This window comes from Copadichromis virginalis, linkage group LG16, assembly GCF_057382275.1.
Source record: "Copadichromis virginalis isolate Kocher_CV1m ecotype Utaka linkage group LG16, C_Virginalis_male_GT1.1, whole genome shotgun sequence".
NCBI classification, from domain to species: domain Eukaryota; kingdom Metazoa; phylum Chordata; class Actinopteri; order Cichliformes; family Cichlidae; genus Copadichromis; species Copadichromis virginalis.
Window position 1 is genome coordinate 26,666,710 of NC_140633.1, and position 14,294 is coordinate 26,681,003.

Sequence of the window (14,294 nt, forward strand, 5' to 3'; positions counted from 1 at the left end):
CTTCAAAAAAAATCCACAAAGGCAGAAATTTATAGCAACAATTTAAGTTAATTTCGTTTTTTAATTTTTCTGATGGTGAAGTCGAGCTGTTATTTTGCACTTTAAGGGCCTAAAATCTGTCTGACTTTGTAGCCACGGTGCTGCCAATCTCCTTTAAACTTGGCTCACACACATCCACCCACACAAACACACACGTGCCATTACATGCACCCATCCTTCTTCCCCTTTGACATTTTGCTGATCTCACAGTGTTGGGTCGCTGAGTGCAGATTCACATGCTTGTCAGCAGAGCCAAAACAAACATTTTCAGCATTGCTGCTCAGCGATTCTTAAACAAGCCTTTTGATAAGACGCAGCCTTGCAGAAATGCATTTTCTAACCGACTTTAAGACAATCTCTCTTGAGGCAACACGAGGAAGTATAATAAGCGCTGAGGAAATCTAGGTGGGTTTCGGTGTACTGGAGAACAATGGCTTAAGTTAGACCGGATATGGAAACAGAAAATTCAGTGACCCCATGTTTTTGAAAACTCTGTGAGCAAAAATTTAAAAGATTTTAACAAACAATCCAATTTCTCCAGAGGGGATTTCCCGTCTTGGCTAGATTTACTGATTTACTTTCTTCTTCCACTGGACCTCAGAGTTCGTGCCAAATGTCTAGCTATTTAAAAGTGAAACTCTGCACATTTTCCAGTTAAAACAACTCCACAGAATTTAACAGCCATGACTTTTTGTTGTTATTTCTCACCGAGTCCGAGCTGCCTCTGAAGGAGTCCAGGCTGTTCTGAGTGCATGAGGATTTTCGCAGCACCTCCTCATCTGTGATATGGCCATCGTTAGTGCTAGCACCTGAACTCCCATGGGCCTCCTCAAACTCTTCCTGGTCATAGTCTGACTCTACGTCTGGCAGGTTCGTGTGAGTTGGCTCTTCATTTACAGGCTCAAAGTCTGAGGCCCTCTGGCGTGGCCGCTTTTCTCCATTAGTAACCAGTGGAGGAGGTGGAGGGATTTGGGAGTCTGTGAGGACAGGGGCATGACTCAGTCCATTGGGGGTATCTTGGCTTAGCTTTCCTGCTGCAGGGGAGGCTGATGAGGAGGAGACCACTAATCCTCCTGCAAAGGCAGGCGGAGGAGGGGGAATACTTTGGAATATTTCCTTATCAAGAGGAACTGCAGCTGGAGGTGGGAAGTCAGGCAAAGCGATGCGCTCATCCTCCGCGTGGAAACCCTCATCCACCTCCTCTTCAGCTAGAGGTGCGGTAGATTCAGCTGGGTCGTGGAGGTTCTCCTCGCTCGAGAGGGATGGCTCCAAACCACCAAAGTCCAGCAGTTCCAAGAATTCAGTAGCCACACGAGAAGCCTCCTTTTCCAGTCTGTAGATCTCGGCATCCCTCATCTGACGCAGCTCCTCACGTGAGACGTCCCCAAGAAGCGACACGCTGTCTTCCTGCTGCTTGTGCAGACGCTCGATCTCCCTCTCGAGCCGCAGGATCTCCTCCATCTGACGGCTCTCCTCCTCAGACGTGTGGCTGCTGGACAGAGTCTGGGACAGCTCCTTCTATCGACCACACAAGTAAAGAAAGTGCAGAATTGTGTTATTTATGTGAATGCATTCATGGGCATTCTTTATTTTTGACATTGGAAGACAAACTGAAATTACCTTTTGACAAGCACCGTTCATGAGTGAGTTCCTAAAAATAAAATATGAATACGTTAGTCATGAAATGAAGAAAGAAAATGACTTGACAGATGACTTGGCTACTCCTGGAAATTCCTGACGAATCACAAAATTTAGCATTTTTCTATTCCAGTAACAGTTAAAGCTGTTATTTCAGGCGCTGTTTTGTGTGTTAATGCATACATAGATCTGCACATCTGTTTCTGAGCCACATTATTCTTGTGAGTCTCATGAGTACTACATCGCTTAACATCAGAATCTCCGCGTAGCTCCTGACTATATGTTGCCTCTCAATTCTCCCTGTTTAGCGTGGTGTAGGCGGCATGAGATGTTGACAGATTAACCTGCACTTCACCCCGCGATGACAGCCTTTCCCTGCTTTTTCACAACCACTGGGAAAAAGCCGGAGCTTAAAAAAGCGTCTGTCCAGAGCCAATCGCAATGGTCGCTCTACGCGTGAACCAACCAAACCCATCTGAATTCTCGACCTTAATTGTGATGGCACACCTGTAAAGTTTCGGCAGAGACATAAATGCCTGCTAAAGGGCTCAAAACTGCCTTTGTGGCCGATTCTCCAAAAGATGGTGTCACCTGCACCAGCTGCCATCACAACATACCCATACACAGACTGCGGTAAACACAGGGCATTGTACCTTGTCTTTTCCCCGTTTTCTGCTAATTTCTGCTTTTCCTCTTTCTCCTTAATCAGTCTTTGCTCCTCCTTCTTCATCAACTCCTCCTCCTCTGCCCTCCTCTTCAGCTCCTCTTCGGCTAGCTTCCGTTTCTCCTCCTCCTCCTCCTTCTTCCTCCTCTCTTCCTCCTCCTCCTCTTCCTCCCGCTTCCTCCTTTCCTCCATCCTCTTCTTCTCCTCCTCTACTCGCCTCCGCTCCTCTTCCTCTTCTCTCCTCCTCCTCTCCTCCTCCTCTCGCTTCTGCTTCTCCTCTTTGAGCTGTCGATACAGGGCTCGGGCCAGCTGGCCTCTGTGATGTTTCTGCAGGACAATGGCAGCCAAGCGCAGGCGCAGAAAGACGCGTCTCCAAAAGTGAGCGCGGTAGTTCTTCTGGATGGTGACGATGCTGGACAGAGCCCTCTTATACTGTTTCCTGAGGACGAAATCAAAAATTGACATTCATAATCGGCATAAAAATCATATTTAATCCAGCTTCACTGAGGAACTTTGTGCCTCGCCTCAAACATATTTGTAAAGCTGGACAGCCCTACATGGCCTCCTCCTAACGCCCGCTGCTATTCTCTGTTCAAACAAACACACTGGTAAAAAAGCTAGTTGTGAACTGTGCAATGTTTAGAGTCTGACGAGCTTGTGCTCTTCCATTGTGGTGGTGTGGGCTGCTCTGTTTAGCCCTCTGACTAAGCCCCATCACCCACACACAATACATGCATTGAAAACACACACATATAAACACGCACAAATACACGTGACTTTCTCAGGACCACACACACTGCTCCGACTCTCTGACCCTTAGTCCGACCTAGCCTCCACGGTAATCACTTCATGGCCTTTATCAGGTCTCAGGATGGACCCTGACTGAAGATAAAGTTACACGTAATAATACAAAGGCTTTACTTGTGTATTAGGGGAACTTTTCAAAGCTCTTCTTTAGTATGAATGTCTCTAAGGGGAAGCAAACCCAGAACCTGAATGCTGTCATCAGTCCCATTATAGTCTCCCAGTGGAGCCTTTCAGAGGACTGTATGTAACGTTATACTGTATATGGCAGCACGCAGGTGGAGTACGGCTAGATGCCCCTGGGTGTCTACGAATGCAGCTTCTTAAACCACCACGGTGATGGATGTTCTGCCAGTCAGGCGGAGTGGACAGGCGAAGAACTTGTTGCTTAGGCTGAAGACAGATTTACATAGATTTGCTTAAGAAGAAGTGCACTTCTGATAGTGTAGGAATAAATGACATCTCTGTTATGCTCAGAAAACTGTCTTTTTCAGAGCAGTCTAATTATCATGAACATCATTAGAGATGTAGTAATTCAGGGATAGCCATTTATAACTTGAAAGATGACGGTTTTGGCCTTTTTTTCCTTGAAAGGGTGTTGAAATCATGCAATTCCTCATCTTTGAAGCTACAGGACAGCGGCACAAGTGGGTTAATACTTCATTAGATTGCAGGGAATCATCGGGATGTTGTGTAATTTCAATGAAAGCCAGCGCACTCTTAACCATGTGTCCTCCCTTTGATAGGAATCTTTTCTTTCATCAGACTTTTAAAATAAATGTTCATCTTAAAGAAATAAACGTAAAAAGATCTAAAGATAGTACTAAAGTGACCAGAAAAATTCACACTGTTTGGGCTATTCTGCAGTCTCAGTTCATCAGTTTATGAGTTTACCTTCCAATCTACAAGGCTTTCTAAGGTAGAAACTTTAAAACAGTGCACGTACACGGTTCTGCATGCCCGAAAACGGCTTCCTATCTACAATTTCAACACTGTGGTAATCGCTGGCCATCGCCAAGTCAGCAAGGTTTAAGCCCACTTAACACACATCCACACACAGGCGCACATACAGAGGTAAACAAATGTGCAAATGATTCCACAAATGCACTTAATCCCCCCCCCCCCCGCCCTGCGCTCCTATACACGCAGGTTGTACTACAAAACAAACACTGACAACTGTCTCTGCCACTCAATCATCCATCTTCCCCCCACCTCCACACTCCCACCACTCACCTTGCCACATAGCTCAGGATGTGGGCGCGGATCACCATGCCAGCCCTGCGCCGCACCTCTTCCCTTTCCTTCTCCAGCCTTTGCTCCAGGGCCTCCTTCAAGAACACCTGCGGGAAGAGCAGCGCCACGGCCGACAAGGAGTGACACAGACACAGAGAGACACAGAGAAGGAGGTTGAGGGAGAGAGGGGGAAAAAATGGGATGGGTTAGTTCCTCTTCCTCTTGGTAAGGCTGTAAAAGAGGGCCCACAGAGATGTAAAGGGCCCCTCTTGTCTGCTGGCAGAACCCCGTGCCCACTGCAGAGGAAGCTGTGGTGCAGCTGAGGCTAGCAGGCTAGCTGCCCTCCCTGTCTGCAGAACAGAGCAGAAGGGAAAACTGGCACTGAGACTGCAGTGTTGCTGCTACTGCTACTGCTGCTGCAGCGCCTCATTGTGTTCAAGCGTCCTTCCTGAGCATTTCCCTTCTGCTGTTACCGCTGCGTTGGTAGTTCGACTGACGTGCACAGGCAGAAAGGCACAGAGAGGGAGGGGAGAGGTAGGGAGAGAGGAGTGATGAAAGGATGAGGGGGAGGGATGGTGGCTGGTGTCCAGATAGAAAGTCACACCCCTCTTTGCTCATATGAAGGAAAGAGAAAGAGTTTAGTTAACCCTTCCCTCACTACTGGAGTTTTCTCGCAACCTTGTCTTTGTATGACTTTTGACAGCTCGAAAGTCACACTCGACTTAAATGAACATGCCTGCATGAAACATAATCAGATTTTCACTGTACGAATATGCTGCGAGGCTGGGAACAGCAGCCAGCTTAGACACGGCAGTATCTGTCGCTCAACTGGGTGATCGAGGGAAGACCCCTGCTCGTATGCGTATTTGTGTCCCAGATGTTGCGCTAATCAAAGGATCCCACAGCTGCAGCCCTGCCTGCCTGTCTCGGTAAAGTCTGTGAGAGGAGGAAACTTCCCCTTCATCCACATCCTTCCCTCGTCTGTAAAACAAATGGCTCACAAACACACATACACAATCCATGCAACATCACCAAAGCCCCTAATTCTGGGTACACGCTTCCTCTGCACACAATCAGCACATACATAATTACACGCAGATTGTTTCTCCAAAGGAAATGTATCCCCCTTCTCCGTTTCAGTCTCTTTCCCACAGCCCACACTACATTAACCTAAACCCCAAAATATTGCCCTGCCATGCACAAAATGAAACGTACTCAGCCGCACTATGTCTTTTTGGGTTTTGCTTTGAGAAACTAGCCTTTTTTTTTCCTTCGCCCTCGATGTGTAGATAAGCTTTGCAGAGCAAAGAAGTGAGCAGCGGCAGCCAGAGGTCAAAGGGCTGATCACAGAAGGGAAGCTTTACCCGCATGGTGACTTCGGGGATGTATACTGTGTGCATGTGCAAGAAATTTAATATAGATTGGCATGTGCACATTAGTGGTTATGGACCAATTCAAAAGGAACCAAATGTGGCTCGCATCAATTATTTTCTGTCTTGATGTACAGCATGCCATGTGTGCAGCTGACACTATTCATAGTCTGCCAGCCAAATTGGGTATTACAACAAAAGTGTCCAAAAAGAAACCAACAAATCCGAAATGTCTCAGTGATTTTTACAGCCACGCAGGAACCACAACTTAAAGCAGGAAGTCGAATGTGGATTTAGCCGATTTTGAAAGAGCTCCACAAAAACTGCTTTATTTGTATCCTTTCTTGTCGCAGTACTGACGCGTTCATGCTGAGTATTAACACAGGTTTTACTGTCCAGTTCAAAAAAGTCATTAAAGGTTAATCATTCAGTGATAGCATGGAAAAAAGGGGCAGTCTGTTGGCGGTGGGGGGATTGATGATTGTTGGAAAATGAGAGCAGAAAAGGAAGGACGGCCATCGATATGCTGTGCTGCCAACAATCATATCTGTTATAAGTTTTCTAAGATGAAGCATGATGTGTAACGTTCTCCAAAGCTCTGCTTGGCTGCAACATTTCACCAGCGCCGTCCGCCTCGAAATCACACTGCTTGCAGTTTAGTTTATTAAATCAGCAACTCAGTCGGTGTCGAGGCTAACGCTCTGCTAGCTACAATAAGTTCGCCTCAGGATTACTGTAAGCCCCTCGGTTACAGTTACAGTAACAGTGTCAGGGTTTTTAGGAGCGGCCGAGTAACTCTGCGGTTGTCAACAAGAGAGCCGTAGATTGACCACAACCGGTCAGAAAAATCTTTGTGACATGAGTCACAGCAACTGTGGTACACATTAACAGCTCGGGAAAGACAGCAGCTCGACTTCTTGGGAAAGATTCGCTCCCAGATAATTACTGAGTGAAGCCTTTCAGTGCACTGTTTCATCTTAAGGGAACTGAGTGTTTTTTTTTAAGTATCAAATGGCGATTTATTGTTTTTTGAGCATGCTATCAGAGCATGTAGCTGACAGAGGTGTGTACTGGAGAGTCATTCGAAAAAGAAAAACAGAGTGGCAGTTTATATAATCCGTCAGGCTGCCCAGTTGTGTCTGTGTGCATGCATTTGTACTGTATTTAATACACTGTGGGGCCTGAGATAAGGTGTGGGGGTTCACCTCCTATTTTGGTAACAAAAAGCTCATCTTCACAAGGTAAAACATTAAAATTCTTTCTGCATAATATTAGGTATATCAATTAAAATTTAGATTACTGGTAGGGGCAGGGTTGGCTTAGTGACAGGACATAAGTTAAAGTCAGTGCCATGTACTGCTAAGTGACATAAACAAGTCTGGGCATGTGTATAAGTGAGTCCATGTGTGAACGCGTGCTGCACCTTTGTCTTCCCCAGCTGCCACTCTTTCTTGTCTTTGTTGTGAAGTGTGAGAAGCTCTAAGCAACTCTCCTTCTCGTCCTCTGAGCGGATTTTGTTTGTCAGGATCATCTTATACCTGCAGAAAAAAAAAAGCATACAGCACAAATCTTCTTTCCTGATTTTTTAAAAATAGTTTTCGACTACAATATTTAGCCAATTATCTCAGTTTTATTGTGTGCACATATTTTTCCAACCTGCTATAGAAGTCCTTAAAGGTTCTCCGGACAGGGAATCCAGCCCTGCGAATCTTTACAGTTTCCAGCATCCCGGAGTACCTCAGCTGGTTCAGGACAACGTCAGGATCAAACTGGTTGGCCTTCTGTATTTGGTAAACAACAAAACATGTTTTTCATGTCAAATAATAACAGTAAGACATCAGTGTTTAGAATACTGATGCCATTTTTTTCCTGTTGTGCGTTCTATATATAACCTTCCTTATTGTAGGTAGTGCAAAATGTGTTGCAGCTAAAACCTGCAGGCACGCCTAGTCAAACAGTTTTACTGCTGAGTCGAGTTAAACTTGAACTAAAAAGTAAATTACCATGGCGAGGACTATCATTTTACATTAACAATCAGGTTACTAAAAGGAAAGCGCACACCACCGGCGAGAGAAACCCGAACAGTGTTGAGCAAGACATAACCAGACGGAGTTGCCTTTTCTTTGAGGAATAATCAGCCTCATTGTTCACAGTTCTGTGTTACCAGTAATCCTCCGACCTACTTATCAAAAAGGATCTGTGATGTCTGCCGCCCTTCTACACAAGCTGCCTGATCACTGCTCTCCACACGAAGGCCATTTATCACCCAGAGGGCACAGAGTGCTGGATAAGCCCCACACGACCACAGCATTCCTCGATGTGTCAATCTAATTACAGGCTAATGCTACTACGCATGGAAACAGGCATACTTACAAAGGCACAGACACGCTTTGCATGTGCTCGTGCTCATAATCAAACACACACGTGAAAGGGCAGCCCTCCGCGCTCTGAACTCTGCTCTTTAACGGAGGATTTAGGCGGCTTGAAAAAGGTACGAAATGTTGACTTGCTTGAGTGAAAAACAAGCTGACCCTTGCCTCGGTGACATTTATCCTAAGAAAAGCAGGAGCATGGAAATCGCATAAATACATTCTTGGTGTGTGCGTGTCTGGATGCATTTGCATGCATGTAATCATGTCAGAGGATTGTGCATGCCATGCCATCATATTGTAGGATTAGCAGAGGCCCGGCTTGTTCCATCTTGACCAACCAAAGCTAGGTAAAGGAATACAAGACAGCCAATGAGAGCAGGGGACACATGAGACAGAAAGGCAGAAAAAAAAGCAGATGGGTGAGGAAAAACAGACAACAGAGTAGTTTCCATCCAAGCAAGCAAGCAAGAAGCTGTGGAATGACGTATATGGAGTGGGAGGTAAAGAGTAGTGAAGGAAGGACAACCACGGCTCTGTGTACAATAATAACAGTAAGAAGGAGAATGTCCCTGGATTACACCACAGTCATTCACAAGGAAAACAAAGAAGCTGATATAACTGACACTCCAACTATCTAATAAACCATAACACAGATTAAGAAGCAGGTTGCAGTTTTGTGGTAAAGAGCAGTAGGGGAGCATAGGAGTAGTAAATAAATACCCCGCTAGCTGGAACGCAAATACAGTTATGTGATCTTATCTTGGCATTCCACTGGTGCAGCCAGATCAGCAGAGCATTAGCCAAGCTGCTGCAGCTGGAGTGGCCAGTACTGACCTCTGACCTCTGGCAAAGAGGCTAAAGTGGTAGGAATGTGCTGGTACACAGCCCTTTTATTTGAGGAAGTACAATGAGAGCCTTTGCACCAACGTTTGTTACTTATGAACGCTTGTACTTGGAAAAAAAAGAAATAACTTTTCAATACGGATCATTTAAATGACTTTGAGGCAAAGTGCGATCGCGATGTGGGAGGCATAAGAACATAAACACAACAAGACTAAATATTAACCCCAAGCAGTGAATAACACCGAGGAGGTTTACCTCCACAGGCGCTGACCTTGAGAGGAACTTTTTTTTTTTTCTTTTTTATGCGATGAATAAAAATGACGTGACTTACCTTGTCCATGTTAGGTTTGATGCAGCGTACAAAAAAGGGGTTGGAGGCACTTAGTGTGGCCATCAGGGAATGGAGAGAGTCCTGAAAAGCATCAAACACAAGAGCATATTACTGCTTGTTTGTTTTTTTAAGTCTGCCGAAAAATATAAACACTTGTCTCACTGTTCTGTACTTTGTCTGCTAAGTATAAGTGGGTTGTTATTAAGGTATTGGTGTAATAAGTAAAAGTACTGAGTAAATGTTCTTTGGTACTTCTCAACTCCCACATTTATCATAAGAGACACAAATGTATATATACAAAGCCACACTCCGAGGACCCCTGAACCTCACAGACTCCTGTAGGTTCATTTTCCTTCCTGCCTCAGACAGACTGTCTCCAGTAAGGCCTGGCCTGGCAGAGCTGAGTGTGATTGGCCCCTGGTTGGCCCCTCTCTGCCCAGCCATCAACCCTAATCCCCTGGCTTTGGGAACTGTAGGCCAGGGCAGCCTGCCAAATCCTTCTCCGCTCCTTCCCTCCACACTACAGTTAGAGCATGCTAAGCTGTCCTCCACTCCACCCCCTCCTCCACCCGCAGCCCAGCTCACAACAACATATTTCACACAGCCCATCACCCATCATCTACTGCAGATCAAGTACACATACGGCATTCTCCTCCCCATCTGTGTCTCCAGGATTTCAACCCTCTGTTCTGCATTTACGCCGCTGCACTTGCACTCACCATGCCAATATAAAAAGTGTAGTGTTAAGGGTTAAGTGATCACCACACACAGCAGTATTTGGGAGACAACTGGCTCATTGTTAGTGTAATGACGCAATCACGGCGTCATGTGCGTAGAAGTGAGAGAGATATTTAGGTCTGAGGAGCTTCAGTCTCACCCTGAACTGCGAGCTGACGGTGGGCTTGCGTCGGGCCGTGCCCATTTTTAGGGTCTCATCTCCATTTCTGCTGCCAACACGCTCAAAGAGGTCGTAGATGAAGTCAAGCCTGCACGTGAATGTAAACACATGAGCTCAATCGCATAGGTGTGCATTCAGAATAAAAAAGGAAAAGAGCGTGCCCTACTCACCTGCTGTCTTTGAGAATGAACAAGATGTCATCTCTGAAGGTGTCTCGGTTCTTCTCCAGGATTCCACGCACATCGTAGAGCACCTGAGGAAATGAAAACCAAAAAGACTGAGCGTGTTTAGATTGAAGAACAGCATAGGAGACATAGGAGTTAGGATACAAAGAAATAAGATGAATACAGCTGTTTAAATGCACTGTGGATGGGAACAAGTTATGACTTTTGCCCCGTAACTTTAAAAATCAAAGTAAACTTTTGCACTGCATGTCCTACGCTCACGAATGCGACACAAGGGATTTACAGCGACTATGAATATGCGTTTGAGGCTTGATGTAAATAAAGATAAGGGAGCAGGTGGCGGTGGGGGTGACTTGTCGAGCTCAGTCGAGGGCGTCACCTGTTGTGTCCCGTTCAGCTCCGCGGCATTCCTAAGCTCACCCTGATCCAGAGGGATACACTCAGAGTTTATGTTTGTTGCAGACACACTAATTACACTCCAGTGCAGGTTTAATGGAATAATCTCATATAGGACGCTCTCTGCGTCACTCAATTTCAGGTTCGTTAATTCAGACAGTAAACCAGGGGTGGTCTCGTGATTCTAAAGCAAATTAGATTTGTCTGGAGGAATTACAGTTTAATGCAATATGTTTGCACACAGTAACAAACTGAATACATTTGGACTATCAATAAACACTTAAAGCTTAAATATCAGACATTAAGTTTTCTTGGACAACTTCCCGTCTGTTTTTCAAATTATCTGTCTTTCTCTGGCGCCGAGCAGATTATCTAATCTGTGGGAAGATGCTACGATTTCCTCCAGAAACCTCAGCAACATTTCAAATAACAAACAGGGCTTTCAGAGAGGCGAGTATACTGTCTAGAGAGAGAACAACTGGCTGCCCTGGCAGCGCCTGTCTTCTCTGGACCAGGTCATTACCATAGCCATCCTTGCCAGGCTTGTGACTGAGCCACCCCACTTGCACTAAGGAGACCTTGTCCGAGGCAGGCTTCATAAAGCCATTCTTTATATGAAAGCGAATCTTTCTACTCTTGCTCCACATTACATCCACTGTCCCACTCAATCACTGCAATTGTTCCCCTGCCCTGGTGTCTTTTTGGCCTTTCCTACACTCACATCAGTAGTGACCTCCCTTATCTTGCAAAGCAAAGGGAGGAGAAGACGATCATAAAGCAGTTTCTCCTGACTCAGGGAAAAAGACGGCGGAGGAGGCATCAGGCATCAACATCCCGCAGCAGATTTTGGCCAGGAAGATCCCACTGTCCGTCCAACAGCTACCTCACTTCCCCGAAACTAACAATTGAGGGAGCAAAAAAAAAAAAAAAGCAAAAAAAAAAAGCTGGTGTCATGTGTGTATGTATGTGTAAATGTTGTTAAATACCTCTCCAGCGTAGTGCTTGATGCCAAACTGGTGATCAGTTACTCTTGGTTTGACATAGTACGGGTTTGTCTGGAGAGAAAGGACAAAGATACAGAAATTATCATGACATCCACTCATGTAGTTATAAAGAGATTAAGTAGAAGACACTGTGCGCTGGATTCACAGAGACAATAAAATGCCATGTGACAAGTTAAACATCAAATATAACATCAAAGCACATGAAACAAAATAAAACACATAAAATTAATACAAGGCCTAGTTATGAATATTTGTAACTTTTCATATTTAAAACAGAATTTTAAATGTTAAATCTAAATGTTAAATATTCAATCTAAATGTTAAATGTTAAAACTAAATATTATATTTAAATCTAAATGTTAAATTTAAATATTATATTTAAATCTAAATCTAAATATTATATTTAAATCTAAATGTTAAATCTAAATATTATATTTAAATCTAAATGTTAAATTTAAATATTAAATTTAAATCTAAATCTAAATGTTAAATCTAAATATTATATTTAAATCTAAATGTTATATCTAAATATTATATTTAAATCTAAATGTTATATCTAAATGCTAGATGTTAAATCTAAATGCTAAATGTTAAATCTAAATGTTTAGGCTAACATGCAAATTTATTGCACGGATCAGCGGAAATACCAAAATAAAAGCTTTCCGGAAACCTCCGGTGCAAAAGTGTGCCGGTAGTGGTCAGACACGTTCTCACTCCCAAAGCGTAATAATTTTCGCTAGGTGACAAATTGTCAACATTTTATGCTTTCGGGTACCCAACACGTTCCTAAATTACGGCAACGGAAAAAGGAGAGCACATGAGAACCGTTTGGACTCAATTTAGATTTAACATTTAACATTTAGATTTAAATATAATATTTAGATTTAATATTTAACATTTAGATTTAACATTTAGATTTAAATATAATATTTAGATTTAATATTTAACATTTAGATTTAATATTTAACATTTGATGAAAAGTTACAAATATTTTGCTAAATGTTGTAAAAAATTACTCGAAAAAATATGTTTTTGTAAGGTTTTGAGCTAAATGTGGAAAAATTTTGCCGTTAATTTCAGCATGTTTCACTTTACAAACGGAACCCCATAATGTGGCGTGCACATGGTAACAGCTGAGTTTTACATCTGTGCTCAGACTGCAGTACTTTGTGAATGCTTTGTGTTACTATGATACACCAAATATCCCCATAAAAGCATTCTCTTCTTCTATAAACCACTGAATTATGTCTCTAGCACAAATGGTAACAGAGTTATAGTCCTTTAAAAGCCATTGTAAAATTGCCCTTCTACCAGAACAGTGGTTAAAAAAAGATAAAATTACCACCTTCTATTGAAACCATTGCCAATGAGGCTTCAGCGAATAGTCGGTGGATAAACGGAAACGCCAGATGAATCTCTCAGGTCTTTTTTTGCTATTTCTTAATTATTTTTCTTAATGATACTGTTCATCTGCTATTGGTAGTGATTTTTTTCTAGGTCCTCCACCATTAGCACAAGATATGCTAGTTGCTAACAGTATTTAATTAGGGCAACAATGAGCTATTAGCCAAGCGGCTAACAGCTCTTTGTTGATCCCAAAATTCTATTTCGGGGCACGAGCCTGTCAAACTGTACTATGTGTTGTCAATTTTTTGTACCTTCGAATTAAGAATTGGAAACACATGTGCTTTTTATGACAGTTGTGGTACAGTTTTTTAAATTGCTTCCTTGCTAGTTGTCTGTTATGTGTAAACACAACACTTTTTCTTTCCTGAGTTAGGTAGGTTTTTTCTTCTTCTTAAATGATTCATAGGTCAGTTTGGACTGAAAATGAGTAAAAAGCAGCCAGTGTCCAAAGAAAACTTCGAATGACCTTCAGAAAGCCTGGAGAACTATTGCTCAAGACCACTTATAAAATACACGAAAGTCTGGGTGCGTCGAAGCAAAATACAAAGAAATGAAGGGTAGGTCATGAGACTTTTCACAGTACTGTATATAATGAGTTTCTATCTATTGTGCTGAAGATACTAGAACCCGGGTTTACAAACTAATTAATAAACAAATTTATCAAAAAAATACAACGTACACGTTTACATGTGTTGATTCATTTACGCTGTTTGCAACTTCCTTACATGATGTGATACAAACATCTTCTGCTCTGATCGCGACCTTAAAACGTAACACACGGATCCGCACCCAAGCAAACACCTCAGGGCGAGGTCATGCGGTTCTTAAGTCTCGCTCTGTATCGTTCTTGTTTTTTCCGTCAGCCATAGAAAACTCTTTTCTCCTGCACACAATGCTGGTCAGACCCAGAGAATGGCTGATCACATTTCAGTATTATTGTGTTCATGTGCCGGAGCGCCCGGGGGTGTGTACGAGTGCTGCTCAGACATTCAATGCAACAGGCGATTCATCAGCCAGGACAGAGGTTTAACTCTTTGAGGCTGTCTGAGCTGGTGGGCGGTGAAGGCATTTCCCCAGCTGGGGTTAAGAAGCTTTGGTGCGCGGATATGG

The 14,294-nt window shown here is 43.5% G+C and overlaps 1 protein-coding gene across 1 annotated transcript in view; it reads right to left on the bottom strand.

Annotated features, from left to right (window-relative positions):
• Positions 1-14,294, bottom strand: part of myo10l3 (myosin X, like 3) — a 60,014-nt gene that overhangs the window by 10,770 nt on the left and 34,950 nt on the right. Inside the window, exons 16-25 of the mRNA XM_085434151.1 lie at positions 11,760-11,828; positions 10,363-10,445; positions 10,172-10,280; positions 9,295-9,375; positions 7,405-7,529; positions 7,172-7,286; positions 4,379-4,485; positions 2,331-2,780; positions 1,660-1,690; positions 748-1,557 (exon numbers count right to left, since the gene is read on the bottom strand). Coding sequence (XP_085290277.1) covers positions 748-1,557; positions 1,660-1,690; positions 2,331-2,780; positions 4,379-4,485; positions 7,172-7,286; positions 7,405-7,529; positions 9,295-9,375; positions 10,172-10,280; positions 10,363-10,445; positions 11,760-11,828 — 1,980 coding nt within the window. The remainder of the gene's footprint in view (positions 1-747; positions 1,558-1,659; positions 1,691-2,330; positions 2,781-4,378; positions 4,486-7,171; positions 7,287-7,404; positions 7,530-9,294; positions 9,376-10,171; positions 10,281-10,362; positions 10,446-11,759; positions 11,829-14,294) is intronic.